The 26,734-nt window shown below is 43.5% G+C and overlaps 1 protein-coding gene across 1 annotated transcript; it reads right to left on the reverse strand.

Moving 5' to 3' along the window:
* Positions 1 to 4,555: 4,555 nt before the first annotated feature.
* On the reverse strand, positions 4,556 to 15,635 carry NBPF10 (NBPF member 10). The gene is made up of 7 exons (XM_030323668.1): positions 15,458 to 15,635; positions 13,436 to 13,535; positions 11,557 to 11,792; positions 7,647 to 7,698; positions 6,530 to 6,693; positions 4,875 to 4,982; positions 4,556 to 4,566 (listed from the first exon to the last, which is right to left on the reverse strand). Exons 1-7 carry the CDS (start codon positions 15,633 to 15,635, stop codon positions 4,556 to 4,558), a joined length of 849 nt encoding a protein of 282 aa, XP_030179528.1.
* Positions 15,636 to 26,734: the final 11,099 nt, after the last annotated feature.

The raw sequence follows: 26,734 nt of genomic DNA on the forward strand, positions 1-26,734 counted from the left end.
GAAACAAAGGTAGAAAGAAGTATAAATAAAATTAAATCTCCTTATAACCTGCAGCCCACTGATAAATACTTGAGGCTGGCAGAGTGTGACACTCCTCCAGGAACTCCCTACTGTCTTAATGTTAATGCTTTGCTAGAGGGAAAATAACCTTAGCTTGACAACAGCTAGGGCTCCAAGTTCCTGTGAGTCTTCTTTAGCACATGAAAATCCTTTCTGGGGTGCCTGGGTGGCTCAGTTCAGCGTCAGACTTCAGCTCTGGTCATGATCTCACAGTTCATGAGTTCAAGTCCTACATCAGGCTCTGCTCAGAGCCTGGAGCCTGCTTTGGATTCTGTGTCTCCCCCTGTCTGCCCCTGCCCCACTCGTGTTCTGTCTCTCTCTCAAAAATAAATAAACATTAAAAAATAAAAAAAATTAAAAAAAAATATGAAAGTCCTTTTGGAAACTTTCCTTGTTTTTACCTTCCCCAACTCCCAAGTAATAACCAATTGCTCTTCACAGTCCCAGTGCAGCTCCTCTGGTCCTGTCCTCGTGCTTTAATAAAATCACCTTTTTGCACTGGAGAGGTCTCAAGAATTCTTTGTTGGCCATTGGCTCTGAATCCCAATACTCCAAACCCCAATACTCAAAAAGTATTGAACCCCAGTACTTTTAAACCAGTAATCAGAGCGCCTGGTTGGCTCAGTCCGTAGAGCACGTAACTTATGATCTTGGGGTCATGAGTTTGAGCCCCACACTGAGCACAGAGATTACTTAAATAATTTGAAAAACATAAAATAAACCAGTAATCTAGTAAGTAAAATATTTCTCTAAGTCCTGTGAGCCACTGTAGCAAATTAAACCCTAGGAGGGGGTTCTCAGTCAACTCTGATTTCTAGTCAGTCAGATGTACAGGTGACAACCTGGATTTGCTACTGGCATCTGGAGTGGGGGTCAGAGGAGTGCAGTCGCACAGGACTAAACCCCTAACCTGTGGAATCTGGTGCTATCTCCTAGTAGGTAACTTCTACCTCTGGCCATTGAGGAAATAGCTAACTACTTTAGCTATTAGTGTTAGCTAAAGCCACAGGACCTATAAATGAAAGACCTGAGGCTAAAATCCATGCCTCAAGCCTTTTCACTAAATCTCTAAATTTAAGAAAAGGGAGAAGAAAGGCTCCAATCTGGAAAAAGGTAACAGGCTCTACAGTCTATTGAGTACCATGTTTAGGACAGGAATAAGGCTTTATAGAAAGTTTCATGTAAGTATTCTTGTAAAGAGATTAGAGAGAAAGAAAGAAATCAGAAAGAGAAAAGGGAAAATTAGCAAATAAAGAGCAAAGTTAAACCTTGGACTGATCCATTTATACTCCGTATTTTCTTTTTTTCTAATTTTTTAAAAATGGTTATTTATTTTTGAGAGAGACAGACAGAATCCAAAGCAGGCTCCAGGCTTCAAGCTGTCAGCACAGAGCCAGACGTGGGGCTCAAACTCACGAATTGTGAGATCATGACCTGAGCTAAAGTTGGACGCCCAACTGACTGAGCCACCCAGGTACGCCCCTACACTCTGTATTCTGTATTCAGAGCTCCACATCAGGCTCTCTGCTGTCATTGCAAAGCCCACTTCAGGTCCTTTGTCTCCCTCTTTCTCTGCCCCTCCCCCGCTTGCGCGCACGTGCATGCGCCCTCTCTCTCTCAAAAAAAAAAAAAGAAAACAAACAAACAAACAAAAAACCACTAAAAAAAACCCTCAAATCTTATCTGAATTTCCTTTATCTGACTAGAGCAGAACATACCAAAAATACAGGTGCCACATGAAACCCTACTTCCAAGGGAGTTTCCTGGGAATTCAGCGGCCATGGAGACTGTCCATTACCAAGAGAATCAAAAAGTTCAAAAGAGTTTTCCATACCTTTCCAGTGAAGCCCTTTGTTAAATTGGTACATAAATTTTTACCTCTGGGTGTTCTGGGAATTATTAATTACTAAGCAATTACCACATGCATGTGTAACTGAACCTTGTCTTTTCTCATGTTTATCTATTGTTAGTTAATTCAAGGTCCCTGGACCATTCAAACCTAAGTAGGTAGAGGAAAAATTCCCCCCCCCAGTACTCTCTTTTAGGATTTTGCTTAATGAAAAGACTAATCAAAAGCAAAATTTTTCAAATTGCAACTGGTAACCATTAGTAGGTTGTCAAGTCAACACTGTAGACTTTACTACAGACTTTACTTAAAGAATCAGGAAGGAAAATACTAGATAAGACCCATTACATACAGTAAGGGCTTTTTTTTAACATGACACTGGATCACAAAGAATTGTTTTTTATTGTGTCTTGTGATCAGAAAAATCCGAGAAACTGCTCTAGATAGACTGGTTACAGGTCTAATCTATATATCTACCTCTTCTTTTCTCTTTTTTCCATGCTATACAAACAAGCCTGTTGAGAGAGGAATGCAAATCCCATCAATGACTAGTGTTCGGCTTTCCTAAGAAACTGTACATCTGGGATACTTCTGTATTGGGTGACCATGGTAGACTGACGGTCCTTCCCTTTGGTAGCCACATATTTGAATCACCTAGGAGCTTTTGAAAACTAATATCCCAAACACACATGAAACCATTTTAATCAGAATCTCTAGTATGGTAGCTAGGCATTTGTGTTAGGCAAAACCAGGTTCTTATAACAACAACGTGATTTAAAGCTACTTAGGAGACCTGCCCTATTTCCCATGGTTCTCTTTGTTTCTCTCTAGCTGTCCTACCATGGCTTCTTTCCCATTGGACCTAAAGATTTTAATCTTCCTTCTTATGGTCTCAGGTGAATCTCTCTTTCTCAATTGGATTTCCAAGGGAAAAGTTTCCTTCTGTTTATCTACCTGGGCCTTTACAAACCTCGCCTCTGCATTTCCTTTTTCCAAAGCTAATTCACCACAAAGGCCCCCTCATGTCAAGTAGCTAGGCTTTCCTATGCCTGGACCTGTCAATCATGGGTAAATGATTTACAGGCAGGGTCAATGGGTGCTGTGGGATTGACAGAAACTCCCAGGTCCTTCCAGTTCTCTGAGTCATCAGCCAAGTGGTTCTAGTAATCCGAGGACAATCCTATTCAGAAGAGTCCTTGGAAAACAGCAGCACAGGCATGAAAAGGTAAAAGGAATCTTAGGTGACCTAAACTGGCCCCTAATAGATTTGGCAGGGATATCTACTGAGGTGGGCATTGCACACAGCAAAAACTCAAAAAATACTGAGCCTGGTGTATAGGGGATAGGCTGAAGGTATTTTGCAGGTTTGTAAATATTTTTGTCAATCTGAAGGTAATTTGGTTTGGTTTTGCTTTTCTCCTCAATGGTAAGAGTTGGAAACCATAAGGTGACTGGAATATTATTGTTTGAGTGCAATAGATAGTTTGTATTTTGTACCAATATTTTATTTTCTTTATACAAAATACAAGTTTGTCTTTTATTACCAATATAAGCTATACTTATTTCGATTTTTTAGTACTTTTATTTTCATCAGTTTGAAAATTGGGGTTTTGCTCTTTTAGGCTTATGGCACCTTTCTGGTCCTCATACTTCCTCAAAGACTACTGACTTAGAATCTAAATTCTGGTTCCTTGCTCTTTCAGCATTCTAAGACAGAGTTTATCTAATTTTGGCAAATTTTACTCAATCAAAATAAGTATTCTCTTATGTCTTCTCACCTCTGAGGACTGTTCTTTTCTTCTAAGCCTTGCATTAGTGAGGTGTGGTTTGTACCTGAAAGGTGAATTTCCCAGAGCTATTCATTCCTGGAGCCTAGAGTCTGGGGACCTGTAGAGGGAGCACCTAGGAGGTAGCCCTCACTATATTGAGAAAAACTATGAGAATTATGAGTCAAGAGGCTTTGGGTAGCTGTGGCCTCCCCATCATCTTTTGTTTCTATAGCTGGGTAAGGCACGAGAAAAGAAAGCTCTGAGAGTGACCTCCTCTTGTGGTTTTTGACCACTTACCTCTGGAAATACGATTCAGGTGAGCCAGAAGGCTCAGACTTTCTTTCCTGATATCTCTGTTTTCATTGTACAGCTGGGCAAGGGAGTCCAAGCTCTCCCTGTAGAAGTCAGAAGTATATCCTATTGCAGGAAATAATTAGCAGTTTAGGCAAGTTCCACACATTTGCTTAAGATAATGCTTTCTGCAATTCCTTTTCCCCTTCTGTCTCAGCCCAGGAGAAACCTCTGGGGACTCAAAGGTTGGAACTTCAGCATTATGGGGCAGATGCTTAATTTTCACCAGGCCCTGAACAAATGCCAGCTCATTCCTTTGTATTATCACACCCAATGGCTGAAATTATGAAGGAGACTTTTCTCATTAAATAGTTGCTCCTTTGATATGGAAAGAGGCCCAGTCACTGTTCTGGCCCAGCCTGAGACTGGGAAATGATGGCCTCTGCGTGAGTGCAATGTAAGAGGAAGATGTGTGGAGAAGAACAACCTTGAGAACAATGAAGAGTAACCAAGACATTAGGGAGGGGGGTAAGGATGACAGCAGCAGAGACCCTCACTCTGCTGAATGAGGTGCTCAGCAACCTGGGTTCTACTGAATGACTGCATAAGAGGAGAAGAGCAGCAGAAAGTGTACAGCTTAGGAGTCACAAGAAGGCTTTTGGAGGTCAGATAACTCTTAAGATGGAGGGACAGCTCAGTCTTGGGGCAAACCTCTATCTGAGCCTATTTACTCATCTAAAAAGTAGGAATGTTAATACCTGCCCTATTCTCCCTAGTTGGGCCATTTGTAAGAATAAGTGAAGTATAAAGCACGTCAAGTTCTTGAAACCTGTGAAGCCCTGCAACACATTACAAGTCCTTAGAAAGATACATATTGCCAGAAGCAGACAGACTTGGGCCTCCCCTACCGTTTCCTTGGTCAGAAATGCTGAGATGATGTTCCAGCTTTTCTTGAAGGCAGGCATTGATGAAAAGAATTTCCCTCAGGTGCTGGTACAGGTTCTGGATCTCATCTTCTGCAGCCATTCCACCAGGACAGGGAATGAGGTAGAAGATGGAGAATCCTTATCACTAATGGGGTGGCCAAGGGCCTCTCAGCAAGATCCCTGCCTTGCACCATTCTTCTGCCAACTTCCGCTTTCATCAGGAAATACCTGGGAACCTCCTGTAGGAGCCTGCAGGCCTTCAAACAAAGCATGACCCAGTGCTAAGCAAACTTCACAGGGCCACCTCCCATACAAGGATATGGGAAGTATAAAGGAGGTTGATATAAGGTGGTAAAATATGGAATCAGCCTTCAGAGTAGGGCTTATCTAGTACTGGGAAAGGTGTGGCCCCTCTTATATAAGACTTTTGGGTACTAAGGAATGTCTCTACTAAATATCTCTCCCACATGATTTGTGTCTGAACGTCATTTATAGAGGACAACCTCCCACTACATCTCAAAGTGAAATGGGAATGAGGAAGCCTTTGTAAGGGGATTGCCTGAGTAAGAAAAGACACCCACCACTGGCAAAAAGACAAAGCCTGACATGGCTTATATCACTATTAAAAAACTCAGTTAACAGTGAGTGAATTAATATAGTCTCTTTCTCATGCCTACAAGAAGACATAAGACATATAGTTCTCTAATAATCCAAACTTTTATCCCCAAAGGAAAGTCAAATAGTCAAAAAAAAAGGGGGGGGGGAGGAAATGAAGGTTGAGGCTTTAATCTACACACACCCGTGAGGCCGCTATCCCGAGGGGCTCTTACATGCCTGGAGGAGCTACACTGGCTAGGTGGGGCTTTTTTAGGAAAGGGGCATGCTTGTGGCATGGCTGCTAGACCCAGCCTTTTCTTCAGTAGATAGGCTGGCTGTTGGTTTTAGATTAGATTACAGTACTGAGACTAAACCCACAGACATTATTTAAAAATGGTGCTACACATAGGACGGGAACCCTGGTCACTTACCCAAGGGTTGCCAAGAGCTGAGCCTTGTCTTTAGGGAAACCACTTGATGCTCTGGTACTAAGATGGAACCTTATGAGGAAGCAAGCCATCTGAGGGGAGATGGGGACTGCAATCATGATAACCGCACCTCCAAAAATATGGGCAGCACTGCCAGTATTTCTCAGCTAGAAAAGCTTAAGGGACACTCTTCAGGAACTATAATCAGCAAGAACATTCCCAGAAAGGTAAGTTGCTTCGTCTTAGAGGAGGTCTGTTAGATTCTGTGCACATGCTGAAATAGTGGCACACAGTCCACCATCATCTCTCCATTCTCCAATCTGGCTTGCCTAGACTCCATTAGCTTGCAGATGCCAGTGGGGGACAGAGTGACTGAGATGAGGTGTGGACCACGAACAATGCAACAAATTACCTGACCCACCAAGGACCTGTATTTGAAACTTGGTCCGAGCTGCACGTCCAGCCTGATAGCTTTTTCAAGGTTAATCTTTAGGGCCTGCCTACTAGATGGTCTCACTCAGCCTAAACCAAGGTGGTAAGCATGTAGAAACTATTGGAGCTTTATTCTCCAGTCTTGTGTTCCTTTATTCTCTTTATAATGGAAGTACTCACTGGTGACTTCCACAGCAGAGCTGGCTTCCTGCATGTCAAGCAGGAAGGAACTGCTGCGGGGAAGCTGGTGAGAGTCATGGCGACTGGAATGAGTCAAATACTGTTCATCTAGTGAGGCTTCCAGGGCTTCATTCACTTCTTCCTCCTGGAGCCCCCTGCTGAGCCTGGGGAGGATGGCAGGGAGGTAAGACAGGAGATTAAACTGCGGCAACCTGGAACCACAGCTTCGCAGCTGGTCCCGTTTGAAGCTCCTGGAAGCCACACCAGAAAGCAAAGAGGCCATCTGGATGAGAGAGAAAGCATAGCAATCCACTTTGATGGGTTCATGAGCCTAGAACTGGGATAGAAGGGGGCAGCAGGTGCTCAGTGTACTGACCTCATAACATGTGGATGAGGAAGTAGACTCAACTATTCTAAAAGGCACTTGTGACACACAGAGACCTAGAATATTGGTTTTAAAATCCTGCGGACAAATTTTGTTTACTATCTATCGTAGGAAGTTGTCCACTGAATGCTGGCTCCTGAGACAATGTCTCACTTTGATTTTTTTTTTTTTTTTTTTTTTTTTTTTACCATACACATTTTTAGAACACAGACACCAGGGATCTCTGGCTAGTTTATCTTTATGTCAGACTGACTTTAGCTAACTAAACTTGATGAACTACTAAGAAATGGTAACCAATACAAGAACTTACCATGAACAGACAACATTGTTTAAAAGGGCACATCATTGGGGCACCTGAGTGGCTCAGTTGGTTAAGCGTCTGATTTCAGCTCAGGTCATGATCTCACGGTGTGTCAGCCCGAGCCTCATGTCTGGCTCTGTGCTGACAGCTCAGAGTCTGGAGCCTGCTTTGGATTCTGTGTCTCCCTCTCTCTCTGCCCCTCCACTGCTTGCACTCTCTCTCTCTCTCTCTCTCTCTCAAAAATAAACATTAAAAATAAATTAAAAAAAATAAAAGGACACATCACTATATGATTAATGAATGAAATAGGTACAATTAGTGGGTTCGGTTTTTTTCCTCCAGATCTGGGACTTTGGCCTCTTGGTCACTTGCTTCTGGAATCTTCCCTATACTTCACCATTCCATTATCAGCCCTTTTGTCCTTCAGTTACCTGGGTGCCAGTGGCTCCTGTCTATCTTCATCCTTCTTATCATTGTGATTTTCTGAGAACCAAAAAACAGAAACAGCTAGTCAGAAATTGAGCAGATCCCATTTCACACATTACAAATATTAGGGCCTATATGATCAGGGACGTAATACTCTACATGTTTGTTTAGAATGCTCTGGCAGAGAAGGCTTAGGACTGTATCTTCAGAGAAGTAGCCTGGCAGGCTTTCTTGAGCAAACTGGACAGTAAGTCTTTGTAAGGGGATTTTGTAGAATGCTCTGGCAGAGAAGGCTGAGGACTGTATCCTGGTGTGGTGAATAATCACCATGGCATCTGCTACCAAGTCAAGGCAAAAAGTTTAAAATGTCTGCTGTTCACCAGTGCTTGGAATACTTGTTCAGTTGCCTTCTGGACTTCTCCAGTTGTAACCTTCATTTTTGCCCCATAGCAGATGGCTAAACTGCGGTTGTGTGTCCTATTAGGCTTTCATAAAGAACTCACTGCAGTCTCTAAGGAGCAAAAACTTCTGGAGAAACCACCTAACCCTTCCAACCCAATGACTGGACAAAGGCACCTGTGCATGTCAGTGAGTGGAGAACATGAAGAGAAACTTCTCTTTTTTTCTTTTTCTTCTTTCCTGACCCGGCTTAGAGACCAGCCCAGTTGCAGAACTGCCTAAACCTTAAATCACAAAAGAGAATCTAGCTCTCTGATCAAAAGAACTAGGAAAACGGGATCTCTTGCCTGAAAAGTGTGAAAAGTGCCCCCTTTTATTTTCTATTTCTCAATTTTCTTGCCTCCTTGCTCTTAAAGTAGCCCCAGTCATTCAGAACTGCAATACAGTGAGGGGGCACCTGGGTGGCTCAGTTAAAGCATCTCTCTGACTCTTGACTTTGGCTCAGGGCATGATCTCATGGTTTGTGGGTTCCAGACCACCCTCCCACCCTCCCTACCCCTGTCCCCCAGAGTCAGGCTCCATGCTGACAGTGCAGAGCCTGCTTGGGATTCTCTCTCTCTCTTTCTCTCTCTCTCTGCCCCTCCCCGGCCCTTGTGCACTCTCTCTCAGAATAAATAAACTTAAAAAAAAAAAAAGAAAGAAAGAAAAGAAAGAAAGAAAAGCAAAACAGTGTGAGAAGAGAAATCTCTGAGAGAACTCACTCTTTCTGAACAGAGGAACTGGGAAAAGGGACCCTGGGAAACTGGAAAGTATGGAAGAAATACCAGAGAGAAGAGAGTCTGGAAAACTGTCTATGAGCTGATAAAAGTCCCAGGGCTCATCCCCAGAATATGTGTGGAATAGACCCAAGGAATCATGGCAAAGGATGAGAAAACTGAATTACCACACAAACCAGCAACTAGTCCAGAAGAAACCTAAGGAATGTATTTGCTAGACTGACCGAAACAGCATATCGAAGGCAATGAACACTGATTTGACATTGGATACTACCTGTAGAAGGTGAGGCAGAATTTGGTCTGAACCTAATGGGGTTGATTGCCTGCTAAAAAAACAATTCCAGAAGATTTTAACAGGACCCAGGGTCTTACAATACAATATTCAAAACATCCAGAGGACCCTATAAAAGTACTCAACATAATAAAAACATTATCATTTCACTAATGAATAAAAATCATTTGACAGAATTAAACATCTACTCAGAAAATAAGGAATAAAAAGGAACTTCCTCAAATAAGTTGGAAACATTTCTTGGCTGGACCATGCCTACTCATGTTTGCATTAGGAGACATAATTTTTTTCCTCTGTTGTCAGCAGTTACTATCATAAAATAAAAAACAAAAGATTCGTTTGTTCATTCAAATATGAATAAAAGAAACAAAAACAGAAAGGGAACTTCCTCAACCTGATAAGGTACTATGATCATTAGAAAACTCAATATTAATAAGAATATCAATTCTTCTCAAACTTTTCATAGATTGAAAGCAATGTGACTCAAAATCCCAGAAGGAGTTTGTTGTTGTTTACAGATAATGGCAAGCTGATTGTAAAATTTATATGGAAAAGCAAAGAACCTTATTTTTAGGTAGAGTGTTCTTAGATATAACTTCAAAAGCATGATCCATAAGTTGTACTTCATAAAATTAAGAAATTCTGCTTTCTGAAAGATACGTTAGGAGAATGAAAAGATAAGCCACAAACTGGGAGAAAATATTTGCAAGTTAAACATCTCATAAAGTACTTGTATCCAGAAATGCAAAGAACCCTCAAGACTTGATAATAATAAAACAAACAAATCAATTTTAAATGACAAAATATGAACACTTGGTTCACCAAAGATACAAGGAGAGTCAACAGGCATATGAAAAGAACCTCAAAATTATTAGTCATCAGGGAAATGCATATTAAAACCACAATGCATGGGTGCCTGGGTGGCTCCGTCGGTTAAGTATCTGACATTGGCTCAGATCATGATCTCACGGTTCATGAGTTCGAGCCCCGCATCAGGCTCTGTGCTGACAACTCAGAGCCTGGAGCCTGCTTCAGATTCTGTGTCTCCCTCTCTCTCTGCCCCACTCCCACTTGTGCTGTCTCTCAAGAAAAATGAATAAACGTTAAAAGAAAAATCTGTTTTAAACCACAATGCTATGCCCTCCCCACACTTATTACAATTGCTAAAAAGACAAAAAGCAAAAGAACAACAACCTGAAAATATCAAAAGTTAATACTGGGGAACAGCTGTAACTTTTACACATTGCCAATGGGATCTGAAATGGTATAGCCACATTGGAAACCAGTGTAGCAGTTTCTTCTAGGTTAAACGTGCATTTACCACATGACCCAGCAATCCTACTCCTATTTACCCAAGTGAAGTGAGTGAAAACATATTTTCAGGGGCTCCTGGGTGGCTCAGTTGGTTAAGCGTCCAACTCTTGGTTTCTGCTCAGGTTATGATCTCACAGTCGTGGAATCGAGCCCCAAGTGAGGCTCCACACTCAGTGCTTGGGATTCTCTCTCTCTCTCTCTCTGTCCCTACCTCTCCCTCTGCCCCTCTCCCCCACTCATTCTCTCTCAAAATAAAGAAACAAACATTTATTTTTTTTAAATTTTTTTTTTTAATGTTTATTTATTTTTGAGACAGAGAGACAGAGCATGAACGGGGGAGGGTCAGAGAGACAGGGAGACACAGAATTTGAAACAGGCTCCAGGCTCTGAGCGGTCAGCACAGAGCCCGATGCGGGGCTCGAACTCACAGACCGCGAGATCATGACCTGAGCCGAAGTCGGCCGCTTAACCGACTGAGCCACCCAGGCGCCCCAAGAAACAAACATTTAAAAAACCCCACATATTTTCACACCAAAATCTGCAGGTGAATCTTTAGAGCTATTATTCATAATAGCCCCAGACTGGAAATAATCCAAATGTTCTTCAGTGGATGAATGGATAAATAAAAGTGGTACGTCTGTATAACGGCACAGTACTTAACAGTAAAAAAGGAAACCAACTACTGATACATTCTGGAGATGGAAAATCTGTAGGGACAGAAAACAGATCCAGTGATTGCCAGTAACTGGGGTTGGGCACAATGGCTGACTACACAGAGGCACAAAGGAACTGTGAGTAGTGATGGGACTGCTCTACATCTTGATCGTGGCAGTGCTTACAGCACTGTATGGATTTCTCAAAGCTCACAGAACTGACACTACAGTGGGCCAATTCAGTGTAAATCAATTATCCTTAAAAGAAAGAAATGTCTATGGGGGCTCACCTTGGGCCCAGGTGAGTGCCCCTAGGTAGTTCTACCTAATAGCATCACTATCAATAGGCTGAGAAGGGCACAAAACAGCTGGACAACTGGCTAAAATGTCACTCTTAGAGTCATGTGGAAGCATGGAGACTTATGTGAGGCTAGGACCTTGGGAGGAGCTAAGGGTCTCCAGAACCCGTAAGCCAACTTACCAGTGATGAGTTTGCTGGCAAGGCTCTCTGCCAGCTGGCTTCCTTGGGCCAGCTGCTCACAGAATCTCTGTCCCTGGTAGTAGGGAATGTCAGCACTCCTGAGGAGGCCCTCAAAAGACTTCACTATGCTCTTCGTATGCTGAATGAAAAGATAACAGACACCTTTCCCTTCTCGTATCTTCTGTCGTAAGTGGGTCAGTTCTCGGGCATGAGCCTGAATTAGGGTATCATGTTTCCTAAAGTAGGAAAGAAAAGTAAAATATAACAGTGCATGTAGTGAACGATAGGTTGTGGGAGTTTCAACAGAGACATCTCTTAGAATGCCCCTAAGGAATTCCCCAACTTGAATTCTTATACAAGTCATGTGACTTGGCCTGCCTGTGGCAGAGGGAATGAGGAAACAGCATTGGGTTTGTTTGTTGTTTTATTAGCTTTGCTTTGAAAAGATGCCCCTTTAGTTCCTCAATTCAGCCCACATCCATTTCCATGGAATATATACTACCTAGCATTATACAGAAAGTTGCACGCACACACGCACAAACCAGATACGGAAGTGTTGGATGGGTACGTGTGGTGTTAATTCAAAGGATGAAAAGGAAAATCAATGTAAAGGTCAAGAAGGATAACATTCTTTTGAGTGACGTGAAAAGGAGTAATAATCAGTAAGGAGGCACTTAAGAGTAAATAAAGTTCTGAGTAACAATTACATCACTCTAAGTGGGTTTTCACCATTTTCTAATTATTATACAAATATTATGCACAGATTCCAATCTAAAAGTGTGAGCTCTGCGAGGCTAGAGACAGTGCCATGTAGTACCCAACTTACAGTACCCAACAGAGTGTACACACACAAGTAGGCATTCGGTTAATACTTAGAACCACATAATCCTAAAGCTGGACGAGATATTTAGGTCTACCTCATCTGATGCCTGAATCTCCTCCCTGCTGTCTACTAAATTATATTCTACAGATTGTCTTTCAAATTCTATTCCATAGAGCTCTTAAAAAGTGTCAGAGTTGGTGAAGGCATAGACTAGGGAGCAACAGAGGCTCCAGACCTATGCCTTCTTCAATCAAGTATCTCTGCTTTAGGAAGTTTTATACATTTGAGCTTCTCAGATTCCCTTTCAACAAAGGGTTAAAAGACATCTGGAATCCCACAATCTCCCCTATATTTGAAACAATCTGAGGATGGACAAGGCTAGTCCTCAGCACATTAATAATCCATTTTCCCAGACTGCTTGATTATCTATCTGCCCAACAGCCCTACCAGTTAGTACTCCACATAGTATGGTACTTAGAAAAAAAATCAAAGTTGAGAAGGAGAAACATTTTTATCATGAAAAAGGCACTTTGGAAAACTTGGGAAAATCTCTCTCATGGTAGAAAATGTTAGTCCATTAATGACAACTACCACTCCTGTAAAAAATAAAAGCAAGTATAATGATTACAGAAAATATTTGTTGAGAGCTTCATACGCATAGGAGATGGTTTTAACCTGTAATCATGTGTCTCATCTTCATAACCCTCTGAGGTAGATACCATTGGTATTTTTATTTTGCAGGTGAGGTAGCTGAGGTAACTGAAATGCAGGAAAGCTGAGTGAATTTGCACAAGGCCACCCAGCTGGAAGCCACATTGCTAGTATTCCATCCCAGGCATCTGTCTCCATTTTATTCTTATGCTATTTAAGAGAGAACCCCAGAGACCAGACTGTTCTCCCACCCATTCTCACAACCCCGCCGGTTGTCTTTGTCTGGTTCTGTGCCTGCCAGGTACTCTCCTGCCCTTCTCCTTGCACATGCGCTTTCTATACTAGCAGCCCGCAAGGTCCACTTAAGACCGTAATTCACACCCTCCCGCACAGGCACCTCCTTACCCCAGCCTTGCAGCTGGGCTCCTCTTCTCTGCCAGCTCTCCCTCAAACCGCGCTCCCTCCTCTAGCACAGATTCAATGAGGGCTTTGTGCTCTTCACTCTCTGAAAAAAACAGACACACCTGCCTCAGTGGAAAGCTGGACACGCTGCTCTGGTCACTGCCTTCACACGAGGAGGCAGGGTCCACCCCAAGGACAAATGTAACCCCATTACCAGGCTCTCTGCTGGGATTTCCACATTTCATTCCTCAATCTCCCAGGCTACATGGCATATGATTGCTCCCCATCTTAGATATGGGGAAAGAGAAGCTCATGGGCAGGTAACTTGCTCAACTGGATTCAACTGGAATGAGACAATCCCTGAGGAATTCACATCCCCTGAGGTCTGACTCCAAATCTTGGGCCATTTTACCAAGCTTGGTAGCCTCGGAAATAAACCATTAACCTGAAATAAACCATAAAGCATGAAGTAGTGATTTCCTGTGTTTAGGATGTCTCCGAAGATTGTCGGACTGATGGTTCTCCCACGTTGAGAGTTTCAATAATTCCCTCAATAGTTCAAAAATTTAAAAGTTTATCTGGATACAAGGGTGTAAAATGTATATGGAGGGGAAAAAATCTGAAAGACGTATGTTCAAATGCAAACAGGTGTTGTGTTAGGTTAGAGGGAGAGAATACCCGGTGCTTACCATTGCACTGTCCTAGGTTTTTGAGAATTATCATGTAATCATCACAACTAACTGCAAAGGCAAATATTCTTACTACCATCACAGGTGAGAAAACTGAGGCACAAAAAGGATAACTTGGATTTGGACCCAGAAGTCTGGTCCCAGGGTACATGCTCATAATCACTGTACTGTATTATCTTTACACTAAGATCTAGGGCAAGATCTCTTTACTAGCTCCAAAATATTCGTCCTACAATTGTGATTTTATAATAAGTGATGTAGAAAAAAAGCCCTTTATTCTTCCACACCCCAAAGCTCATCTTTTTCTTCTTTAATAAGTAGGCATTTTTTAAATTTTTTTCTCCATGTAAGTTGGATAAGCAAATTTCATCCTCTACTAATTTACTGAAAAATTGTAGGAATTTGAAAGCAAACTCAACTTCAATGTCAGCAAGCATCCTCCTCTACTGTTCCTGTCTCTCATGTGTCCTCACTTCCATCATGTTTCCTTCAGTCACTACAGCTTCCCACTGGTACCCCCCCAACCCCATGACAAACACGTGTGAGACTGTCCAAGGATTTCCAAATGTGAAAGCTGAGCATGGAGAGGGAAGGGCCAGCTCCTATACAGACCTGGTCTGCTGCACTGGAGGCCTCACCCACTTAGCCTCATTCTCATTTTGGCCCTGCATCTCAAAGCCCAGATCCTGGACCAGCTTGTTGTCTTCAAAGTTCATATTCAAGGGAGAGATCAAAAAGGTGTTAAAGAGTCTCTGATTTTCCTGGAAATACGTTCAATCTCACAGAGTGTAAGGGACGGCTTCCTGGAACTTACGTGGGAAAAGAATCTGGCTCCAGGCATCAGGACTTCCCTCGGTGTTTGCTATTGATGTTCTCATCTCCAGGTACCTGGTTGAGTGGGAAACAGCTTTAAGCTCCCATAAGACAGGGAGGGTATGCTATTACACTATTACGCTAGTATGGCTAGCACAGTGCTTTGCAAACGGGTACTTAGAAAAAGTTGGAACTGAATCCTGAGATATTTAAGCCAACAGTGTTACTATATGTTTATAGAGTCTGATACATGTTCCTGAGAGAGAAAAGACAGTTTAATGCCTGAACCCACAGTTTAGCCTCTATGCCTTCCTACCCTCTCACTATAAACTTCATTCCTTTGTGCCTCAGTGTTTCCATCTTCTGCAAATTGAGAGTAACATATCCACTTCTACTTTTCCAGGAGTATAGTCAGGATGAGATTTATTTTGATGGAGAGAGAAGAATAAAGTTTGGGGAGTGTTTAGTTTCTCAGAGGGAAGATGGGCAGTCACTCTGGTGACTGTGACCACACTGGGCTTACTGTATTTCTGCAGCTGATTGGCCAGGGAGTAAGCAGTAGCCTTGGATGTGAGGAATTTCTCTGTGAGGTCTCGGAAGCTCTGTTTGGTTTTTGCCAGCTGGGAGCGCAAGTACTGGTTGGTTTCCAGGATGCTCATTTCTGTCCTCGGATCAGAGAAAGTGGTGAGAGATTCTGCCATGCTGCAGCTGTGGCAGAAGTAGAGCCAGAACCTAGGAAGCAGAAGCCCAAACAAATAATCATAAACAAGTGAATAGGTTATGGTGACAGTTGCACTGCTGGTAAATTACTACATGCAGACCTGGGTGGCTCAGTTGGTTAAACATCCAACTCTTAGTTTTAGCTCCGGTCATGATCTCACAGTTTGTTGAGTTCAAGCCCTGCAGTGCAGAGCCTGCTTGAGATTCTCTCTCTCCTTCTCTCTCTGCCCCTTCTTCTCAAAATAAATAAACTTTAAAAATTTTCTTAGAAATCATTGTACTGTACAACTCTAATAGGTGAGTTTTATAGTATGTAAATTATACCTCAAAGTTTCATTAAGGGGAAAAAATGGACTTAAACATGCTAAAGTATGCAGATGTAATTCATACTTACTTTGGGGCTAAACTCTGTCAGCATTCCACAACTCTAAGAATTCTCAACCACAAAAATAAGGCATAAGATAGTAGAGCTCAGAGCCAAGGCTACCATGCGCAGCTTAGGCTCTGATAAGAGTGCCAGAGGAAGCATCCAGCCTGCCGGGCAACTGTCTGGAGTCACAATAACAGAACTGGAAAGTAGGGAGTGTCATGGAATCTTAGGAGCCCCAGTCTTCCAATTGCTGAGGCCATACTGATATATAAGATCACCTGGTCTGTTCTGAAGGTCACCACCAGTGGGGACCACCCCATCCCCCAACAGCCATTTTCAGTATTTGTGTGGCCATGTACTGATACCACAGACTTAGCTCTTTCTAAAATTTAAGGATATTTTTCATTGTTTATTCTTGTAAGTGCACAGAAAATATGAAGGAATCAATATTTTCCCAAAATCTTTCATTGTCTTAAGGACTGTCCTGAAGTCACTTCACTTTTCCTTCATGAAAAATTTAAAACTTTTAGATAGTCTTGGTGTTCTTTTTGCTTCTCTAGTTTTATTCCATACCGGTTTAATATTATAGGAAAAATTTCTGAGTATAACTCAATGTGTGAATAATTAATTTATAAGGATTTCTATCCTGTATCTCAATTTTCTTCTTGCCACAGGCTTATGTTTGCTTCTTTTCCCTCACTGAGGAAGCTTATTGGCTTTGCATTAAACTTGAAGTCAAGTTTGACATCCTTCTTCCTAGCTCCACCCTCTTCCTGTATGTATGGATTGCTTTGTGTCATAATCTTTATATACCTATTTTGTTGGGTTTTTAAAAATTATTTATTTATTTTTGAAAGAGAGAGAAATAGGGAGCAAGCAGGGGAGGGGCAGAAAAATAGGGAGACAGAATCCCAAGCAGTCACCGTGCTGTCAGCACAGAGCCCCTTGAGGGGCTTGAACTCACAAACCATAAGATCATGACCTGAGCCAAAACCAAGAGTCAGACAACTGAGCCACCCAGGAACCACTCTATATACATATTTTGGGATTGTCACTTATGAATTTCATTCTAGCTCCACAGGGTATCTTTCCCACTTGTCAAAGTCACTGAAAGAGTTTTTGTATATGTCTTTGAATGCATGTTGTGGCCACCTTGGGCTGACTTATAAACTGATGTTATTCTTCATGTCCAGAGCCATTTTTGTAGAACACTGACTGATAGTTTGTGTTGACCCATATCTGTTGACTTGCGGTTGTATTCTCAGAGCATGGTAAAAATCAAGGTGATAGGTCAATGGTGGTTACTGGTGGTCCACATCATTCCTGTACAATGAGATTTAGTGACACAGAGGCTAAGGTTTTATTTATATTTATTTATTAACATTTATTTATTTTTGAGACAGAGAGAGAACATGAACGGGGAAGGGTCAGAGAGAGAGGGAGACACAAAATCCAAAACAGACTCCAGGCTCTGAGCTGTCAGCACAGAGCCCGACACGGGGCTCGAACTCACAGACTGAGAGATCATGACCTGAGCCAAAGTCCTATGCTCAACCTACTGAGCCACCCAGGCGCCCTGAGGCTAAGGTTTTATTTTATTTATTTTTATTTTTTAAATTTTTTTTTTCAACGTTTATTTATTTTTGGGACAGAGAGAGACAGAGCATGAACAGGGGAGGGGCAGAGAGAGAGGGAGACACAGAATCGGAAACAGGCTCCAGGCTCTGAGCCATCAGCCCAGAGCCCGACGCAGGGCTCGAACTCACGGACCGCGAGATTGTGACCTGGCTGAAGTCGGACGCTTAACCGACTGCGCCACCCAGGCGCCCCGAGGCTAAGGTTTTAAAGAGCCACACAGGTAAGAAAGAAAGTGATCCTTTGACACCTCCTTATTTCCTACAGATCATTTTCTTCCTGGTTTTGTGAGCCTGACACTAGAGAAACTTCTCTGGAGTATCTGTCTCTTCCCTTTAGCTACTTTGCTTTTCCAGGCTAGTGGCCCACACATGCGTGACCATGGCCACCTCCATCTGTGTCACTGAACACTCATGACCAAGTGAAAGAAGACCAGACAGACTACCCATCCCACTTGCCCACTTGCAACTAGGCTATGTGATAGTATTGGTTTGTGAGATGTCTCAAATTAAGTGACTTCAGTCCTTTTAAATGTATTGAGGCTTCTCTTATGACTTAGTGCATGTCGATCCTGGAGACTGTTCAAAGTGCAGTTGAGAGAAATTGTATTATTCTGTGCTTATTGGGTAGAGTGTTGTATAGATGGCGGTTAGGTCATGTTATTTAAATCTTCTATTTCCTTGTTGGTCTTCTGCCTGGATCTTCTACCCATTATTGAAAGTGTGGTATTGAGGTCTCCAACTATTACTGTTCAATTGCCTATTTCTCCCTTGATTCTGTCAGTTTTTGCTTCCTGTACTTTGGGACTCTGTTAGATGCAAATGTTTTTATTAGTAGTATAACTTCCTGATGGATTAGGCTCTATATCATTATAAAACATCACTCTTTATCTCTCCTAGCATTTTTTGTTTTAAAGTCTCCTGTCTTTTTTGTCTGGTACTAGTTTAGTCATTCCAACTTTCTTATGATTGCTATTTGCATAATTATGCTATGTTATATGGCAAAAGAGATTTTGCAGATGTAATTAAGTTGTCCTTAATTGGGGGTTCTTATCCAGGTGGACTGACATAATTACATGAACTCTTTAAATCTGTGTCTAGAGGTCAGAGAGATTCAAAGCTTGTCAGGGATTCAACGAGGGAGAAACTCTTCATTGCTGCCTTTGAAGATGGAAGGGGCCACAGGCACAGAAACCAAATCCTCAGTCCTACAGCTTCATAATTAATGCTACCTACAAACATAAGCTGATGATTTAAAAAAAAAATGTTTTTAATGCTTATTTATTTTAGAGAGAGAGAGAGACAGAGTGCAAGCAGAGGAGGGGCAGAAAGAGAGACACACACAGAATCTGAAGCAGGCTCCAGGCTCTGAGCTGTGAGCACAGAGCCCGATGCGGGGCTGGAACCCATGAACTGCCAGATCATGACCCGAGCCAAAGTCGGATGCTCAACCGACTAAGCCACCCAGGCGCCCCACCCCAAATTGATAATTTTTTAAAATACATTTATAGTATGTGCTATACAGAGTCAGACAGACTCTCACTGTCTCTGTGCATCCTTCTTTTCTGCTTTGTACTTGCACATTACTATATCTGTCTAGATTTAGGAATAACTGCCAGTGCTTCATTCAGCCTTTTCTCCTTTTTTTGCATGTGCTATGGCTCTCTGGAGCCAAATGGCACCACTGAGGGGGCTGAACACAGGGCAGCTGGCTTTATTGGAAGCCACAGGCTCCTGATTTAGACTTAATTTCACCTGCCTACAAGGCCCAAGCACACTCCTGACAGCTTCCTGTCAGCAATATATGGATTACTGCCTAAAAGCCTTGCCTTTCCCTGGACCTGTAACGTCTTTAGTATTATTGGGGTATCTGGCCCACCCCAGAGCTACTCTTCTTCCTGGAGGTTCAGTTACTGCATCCCTACTGCATAGTGAGAAGCTACTAGGTGGCCAGCCGGAGGTCCAGCATGCAAATCAAAGTTAAATGATGATACTTTCTCTAGATCACTTGGAGTTGTAGGCAAATGTGGCAAGGATATTATTTCTAAATGTTTTACGCTACAGAAACACACTAGAATTTAACCTCCCATCTTGGAAGATACAACCTGGAGGAGTGGTTGTTATACTTCAGGCCAAGCTCTAATCCTTCCAGAATCACAGTTTGGCCCCCAAAGCTGTCAACCTATGGTTTAGACAAACTCTTGAATATCTTTTATTCCAAAATAATTGCCAGGTTCCCTTTTTGTTGTTGTTTGACAGCTTCTAGATGCTAGATCTCTGCATAGACTAGATTTACAAATCTAGTAAACAGTCCTGTTTAGTAAAATAAACAGTCCAGCAGAGGTAGTAAAAAGGATTACTGTTCTAATCTTGCATGCACAAGAGAGTCCCACAGATGCTCTGCAAGGGCAGCAAATGAACTGTGTTAGGGTCAACAGCAAACACACACATTGGCCAGGAATCAAACCTGGGTACATAAAGCCACAACTACTGCCACTGGACTATCAATGGTCTGAATTCAAGGTTGCTTGCATAGTTCATAACATTCCCAATAGTTCAGGTTCAAGATTCAGTGACCCCATAGCTCCCAACTACACTGAGAGCCCTTCTGTTTTTGGAGGTTGGTCTGGAAAGAACCAATTGGAAGAGAACTACACTGAAAGAGGCTAGAAATTCCCAGCTGACATCTGCAATCCAAAATTGCCCCTGAACAAAGGTCTCCATGCTCCAATGGCACCTTGGAGACATGACTACTAAGAATTCCTCTAAGACCAAGTTCTAGGACATTTCCTCCAGGAACTTCCTCAGAGGAATCTTTAGTGGTCTTTATTCCAGCTGCTACAGAACAGATTTGAATTAATTCAGAAGCCAGAAGGTCAGGCACACCAGAGTTGTTACTTCCTAATTTCTGAGCACAGGCAGAGGCTGCTTGGTTCTTTCATTATGAATCCATGTTTCAAAGCTAACACAAGTATAGTGCCCACTGCCTCAACTGAACCATGTCCCTGGAGGTTGGGCCCTGCAAATCTTCTCCCATCACCTCTCAGGGTCAGTATGGTCCTAATGGCCAAGGGAGAGAGGACTGCTCTTGATTGATTAACTCCTTTGATCAGTGTGGTCCAGATGCCTTCAGGACCTTGATGATTGGGAACCAACATGTTAGGGTGGTGCAAACTTTTGGGAATTTATCTTCAAGGAGTAAGACTCAGACAAAGCACAAACTTGGTCTTCAGCCACCATATGTGTTGCTGTATATTTTTCTATACTTGGGAAGTAAACTAGTGTCACCATTTGGAACACATGTAAGTGTTCTCCAGCCATCCTACCCTTGTGTGTATACCATAGAGAAAGTGTTGCCTGATTCCATGATGAGACATGGATGGGAAAGATCTTTTTAGCTGGTAGTGTCCAGCAGGTGGGAACAAACTAGATGTCTGTAAATGTAGGAATAGATAATAAACATGGTAGAGACATGCCACAGTATTCTATGCGGCAGATGGATATGATGAACTAAATATTGAAAACAGTGCTAATAGGAAGAATTAGGAAATAGAAAAAATATTTATGGAATAATCTTATTGAATCAGAGCTCAGTTTAGGAAATATGTTATCAGAAAACTATTGATTTCACCTTGGAAGGGCTGGCAAAGTAGAACACAGGTAGAAGCACTGGTACATGAAATTCAATGCCTTTCCTACCTGCTGCCTAGGAGTCAGGAAGTTTTGACTGCTGCCAATACCACTGCCTCACACACACTCTAAATTGGTGACTAGCCACGAGAATAAGGCTGCCAGCCACGAGTATCTCTAAAGAGTCATGGTTCCATAACCTTGCTTGCCATCAGCAACAGCAATAGGAAGATTGCCTCTCCTCACTTTTGCCAAAAACACATGAGTGCATCTAATCAGTAGAACATAATTTCTACCCAGAACCCAACCTGCAAATAAGTCTGAGAAGTATGATTCTTAGTTTTCTAAACTCTTCAACTAGAAGGAAGGTGAAATGGATTTTGAATGAGCCAATCCACATTTAAAGTGGTTCTAAGCCAATCCCCCCTAAAGAGAGGACCACATATTTTTTTAAAGACACACACATTTAAATATGCAAAGAGAAGTTAGAATTAAAGGACATATACTAAACTCCTTAGAGTATGTGCTCCCAGGGGTCGGGGGTGGGGGGTGGGGGTGGGGGAATGGGAGTGGGATGAACCAAGAAAATAATGAAAGACAACAAGGAGGAAAGGGCATTCATTGCTCAGGGCACCCACCATCAAGTGTCCTGAATTAAGGAACAAAGTTAGCTTTATCCTCTGTACCTGGGATCTATGAAATCCATGAACTAATCAGTGACATGAAATTTCAAAAAATGCAATAGGAAAACAAAATTCTTTTGAAACAGACCAGTTAAAATAGGCAAGGAGAAATTATTAAGGACAGAAATTACACAGAGGTAGTGGAAGTGAAAACAACTCTCAGCAATCTCCAACCAACACTAAATACAACCAATTATAATGGATCCAAATCCCCTCAAAGTGGATGTAAAAGTAAATTTCAGCTACAGCAGTGTGTTAGACAGAAAAAGACTACATATTAAGAACAGTACAATCTGTACCAGGCTAATTGTAAGCAAAAAAGTGAAAATATGACTCTTAAAGACAGAGGGGAGGGGAAAGTTTTTAAACTGGTTGAAGAAACAATATTTTAGCATCTACAGGAAACATCAAATTGTTTTTCCCTGGCCACCTTCTCTGGCCAAGATGGTGTCATGAAGGAAAGAAATCTTGGAATTTTCACTTTTATTCATCCTGTATAGGTCTCTGCAAAACTTCACAGCTTAAAAGCAGGGCTATTTGATCCTTGGTCTTCTCTGGACACTCAAAAGAAGCTTCAGAGGTGAGGAACTCAGTTACCACCCAGATTTTCCTCAGTAACTCAGCACATACCCAAAGATCCAGCCTCCTGAACCTTCACTGGGTGAAGAACTGGTGCAAAAATGGGAGGAAAGGGTTTGGGAGGCACTCAGCAATGAGAAGGCAAAGAGATAGCTTTAGCCAGGGAGGGAATTAACTTTCCCTAGGTCTACACTAGCTTAAGGACCAGACACAAGAGCTGATTTTTTTTTTTAAGATTTTATTTTTAAGTAATCTCTACACCAACATGGAGCTCAAACTCACAATCCCAAGACCAAGAATCACATGCTCCACCAACTGAGCCAACCAGGTGACCTATTTTCTGATGCTTTTCTAGAAGTCTATTAATCTACTTGGAAAGAGATTTCCTCCCCACCCCCAGAATTAGGCTCTTTCAAATCAGATATTTTGATTTGAGTGCCATTACTTTACTTTACAGTGCTGCCTTACAGAAATCCCCCAGGACAGTCTTTGCTACAGGTATTTTCTATATGCTACCTCTGTTTTCCAGAGAGAACTGATGTGTAAAGCTATTTTAGAATTGCTTTTTCAAAGTCCTTCCAGACACTCTTTCTGATTAGACCTACTCCAGCAATTGTGAAACAAGCATCAGTGGTTCACTAGTAGAATTCTGGCCTTCTATGCAGGAGGTCTGGGTTCCATTCCCAGTCAAAGGAGGGTTTTCCTTGCACTTTTATGTGTCCAGTGTTCTCTCTGCTGGATTATCTATTGCACTAGCAGCACAAGTTATTACAGGGTTGAGGGTCTCAGGAGGCAATGCTAAAAAGAAAAAAGGGCAACTATACCCCCTTAGGTTAATTCCAGAGCAAAACACACTGAAGTCTAAACAAGGGATTTTTTAGAGCTCTGTCTTTGAAAGGACAGGTTAGTATGGTGGGTCCTTTTGAATACTTGAAACCAAAGCCATTGTTACTTTTTTTCTGCTGGCAAATATCTGGAATATAGTGTCATCCGGTCACTGATTAGCATGCTGGATCTTGGGCTGGGCTGACCACTGAGCAGTGTCTCCCTATAGAGTGACTATCAAGAAATGGGAAGTCCAGGAAGGAGAGAGGCTGTGGGGCCCAGCAGACACCCTCGTGGCTGGGGAGACATTAGCAGCCCAAGGAAAGGTTGTGTGGAGGAATTGGCATGGACATGAGGGAAGCTACAGAGAGGGGCCTCAGACTTTTCTGTGCGGGTAGGCCCTAGACTTCGGTGGTCCTGGCAAAATTAAGGACAAGAATGAGCCCCAAGTGGAGAGCAGCCTGTACAAGAAAATCATGTTTATTTTACACTCCCCCAAGCAAGACCTTTTTTTCCGATGTTTATTTACTATTTTAAAGAAAGCGCGCACAAATGCAAGGGACGAACAAAGAGAAAGAGAATCCCAAGCAGGCTCCGCACGGCCAGCACAGAGACCACCAGGGGAACTCGCTCCGGTGAACCCTGAGATTAGGACCCAAGTCACAATCAAGACTCCCACGCTGAACCGGCTGAGCCACCCAGGTGCCCCATCTAAGTAAGACTTTTGGTACGTGGCTCATTTTTAATGCTTACATATTAGCAGCACTTGGGGGAAGGCCATGACTATCACTAGCTCTGGAGCTTTGGAGGAGACTCTGGAAAAGGAAGGCTCTTGGAGTCACCTGGTTTGTTTAAGCCAGTTTTCATCGACTCTTTTCCTCAGCAAAGAGTGGACGAGGTTGCCTAGGGGAGGCGCCCGGCCTTAGACCCTGGGGTCCCTAACTTCCCCCAAATGATTCCGAAAGACAAGGGACGCAGCAACGGAAGTGGCGCGGACTGAGACGGCTTTCGAGGCAGGCTCCGTGCCCCTAGACTGGACTCGGGTCCCTCCCAGCCCGCCGCCCCTGCACTTTCCACCTACCTCGGCTGCTGCTCTGCACGCTCAGGGCCCACACAGAGTGCTCTTCGACGCCGGCCTTCCCCTCACGCCACACGCCCGCTTTGTCCGAAAATCCTGCTGCTGCTTTTGTTAATTGCCGTCTCGGCACACAACCGGCTTGCTGATTCAGGCAAACGACTCTCCCGACACAGGCGGGGAGAATGACGCCATTCGCGACCCCCGCTCCACTAGGACTTCGGGGTTTGGGGCCTTTACCCTCGGGACCCGGGGCTGGGCCGCCGTTGAGGCTTTCTGGGCTCTGCCCGTCAAACTAGCCTCTTCCGGGCCCGGCCTCCAGGGTCAGGGGCAAGGCCGGGCCCCCTCGGCGCGCTGCGCCCTCTCTCTCCCTCTGCCGCGCCCCGCACCCTTGTGTGCGGCCTGCGGATGAGCCCCCCGACGGCGGCGTCGATTCAGTGTGTCCGGTGCGGGCGACGCGCAGCTGCGCGGTGCACGCGGATGCACGCGGATGCACGCGGCAAGCTTGCGACCCCGCCCCCGCTGCCCTCGCGGCCCCGCGGGCGTCACCCGCGGGCCGTAACGTCCCGGCCCCGACTAAGCTGCCCCGACGCCCCGGAGGGAGGGACGCGGAGGAGAAGGGCAGCCTCCCCTTTCAGCCCTGTCCAGTGTTAGGCTCCTGAACCGTCGTGGAGGAGACAGAAACGGAGAGGTGGAAACAGAGCCCAGGGGAGGGAGGAACTCCACGCGACTTTCCTCCTCTGCAAACAGCCCGAAGATGAAATCGGCGTCCTGTAGCTGGTGAAGGTGAGTTCCGTCGCGGGGGGGGGGGGAGCCAAAGTCTTGGCCCGGCTCCCAAGTGAGTTCCTTTTGGCCCTTGAACGTCTGTCCCTGGGTTTCTTGTGGATTCCAAGGATGCACCTGGCAGGTTTATTTTTAAAGTACGTACTTTAAGATTACTTTAAAATCTTTTGGCGAAGGAAGCAGTGTCTGATGAGTTTTGGATGAGGACTTTCAGGTGTGGGGAAAACTAGCGAAAGCAATTGTTAGAGGCCGCTTTTAGACAACAGGCGTGAGCAGTGGAATGTAGAAAGGGCCCACAGCGACTCTCTGGCTGAATACAGTCGGGCCCACCAGGCAACCCATCTCAAAATACCCATAGGCCCTAACTAACCAATAGGCTACTTAAAACCAGGCACAGTTCCCAAAAAAGGGAAAATGCCATACGTTCGCAAACTCCTCACCTTCCCTCTTTAAATACAGCTCCCACCCACTGCCTCGTTGCAGACAGTCTGCTTTGCTGATCTATCTGTAGCTCCCTTGCGGTGTATTCAATAAACTTCTATTTTCTTTGTTTTGCCTCACGTGAATGCTTTCACTGCCAACAACACTGACCCCCTCCCCCCCTACATTGGGTCGCCCCACGTTTAAGGGCCTCCATCCCATTAGGAGAGGCCACAGCAACTACAGTTGAGAATGTCACACACCTAGAGGTACTTCAACCAGGTAGGTTTGACTCCTACTTGGGCCTATCTTACTTTCAATGAATTGAGGAACTTATTTAAATATGCATTTGAAAAATATCTGTGCGTCTGGGTGGCTCAGTTGGTTAAGTGTAAGCCCTTTGGTTTCCATGCAGGTCATGATCTCATGGTTCTGGGGGTCTGAGCCCTGCATCAGTGCAGACCTGCTTGGGATTCTCTCTCCATCTCTCTCTCAAAATAAACATTCAAAGATCTAGAGATATGTATAGATCTAGTACATTGAGTACACCTTTTGCTATTTTTACACAGATGGCAAAGAAGAATCAATGATAAAGCATCAAAGCCTTTAAATTCTGATGTTTCTCTATTAAAGTTTTTCCTGTCTTATTCATAACCTCTTTTTATCCCAAATCTGATATCCACGGCCAAACCCTAAAATCAGTTTACTGGTTCCAGCCTATTCTTCCCCATATTGTATCTCCCATACAGTGTCTAAGCCTCTCCCCTATCTTCTTTCATATGCCAAAAAGAAAAAAAAAAGTCAGCTATCCTGGAGTTGCCAATTTGCTCATGTTTGACAGTCGGCCTAGCAAATGGGACTCCCCATAAGATTCTTTCTCTTCAAGCGCACCTGGGTGGCTCACTTGGGGGGCGGACTGGGCTGATGAGTGTTAGATGCTTGGTTTGGACTCAGGTCCTAATCCCAGGGGTTGTGGGATCAGCTTCTGCACTAAGGATGGAGCCTGCTTGAGTTTCTCTCTCCCACTGCCCCTGTCCCCAGGTCACAGGAGTGCGCTCTCTCAAATAAGAAAATAAAAACA

Source organism: Lynx canadensis, chromosome C1 (genome assembly GCF_007474595.2).
Source record: "Lynx canadensis isolate LIC74 chromosome C1, mLynCan4.pri.v2, whole genome shotgun sequence".
NCBI lineage: Eukaryota > Metazoa > Chordata > Mammalia > Carnivora > Felidae > Lynx > Lynx canadensis.

Excerpts from the sequence above, each read along its gene's own strand:
- NBPF10 (XM_030323668.1), bottom strand. The coding sequence starts at position 15,635 with ATGGCAGAATCTCTCACCACTTTCTCTGATCCGAGGACAGAAATGAGC. Across the intron at positions 13,536-15,457 it reads CAATCAGCTGCAGAAATACA|AGAGTGAAGAGCACAAAGCC; the intron begins GTAAGCCCAGTG and ends TGTTTTTTTCAG. Across the intron at positions 4,983-6,529 it reads CTCTGCTGTGGAAGTCACCA|AAGATGAGATCCAGAACCTG; the intron begins GTGAGTACTTCC and ends GAATGGCTGCAG.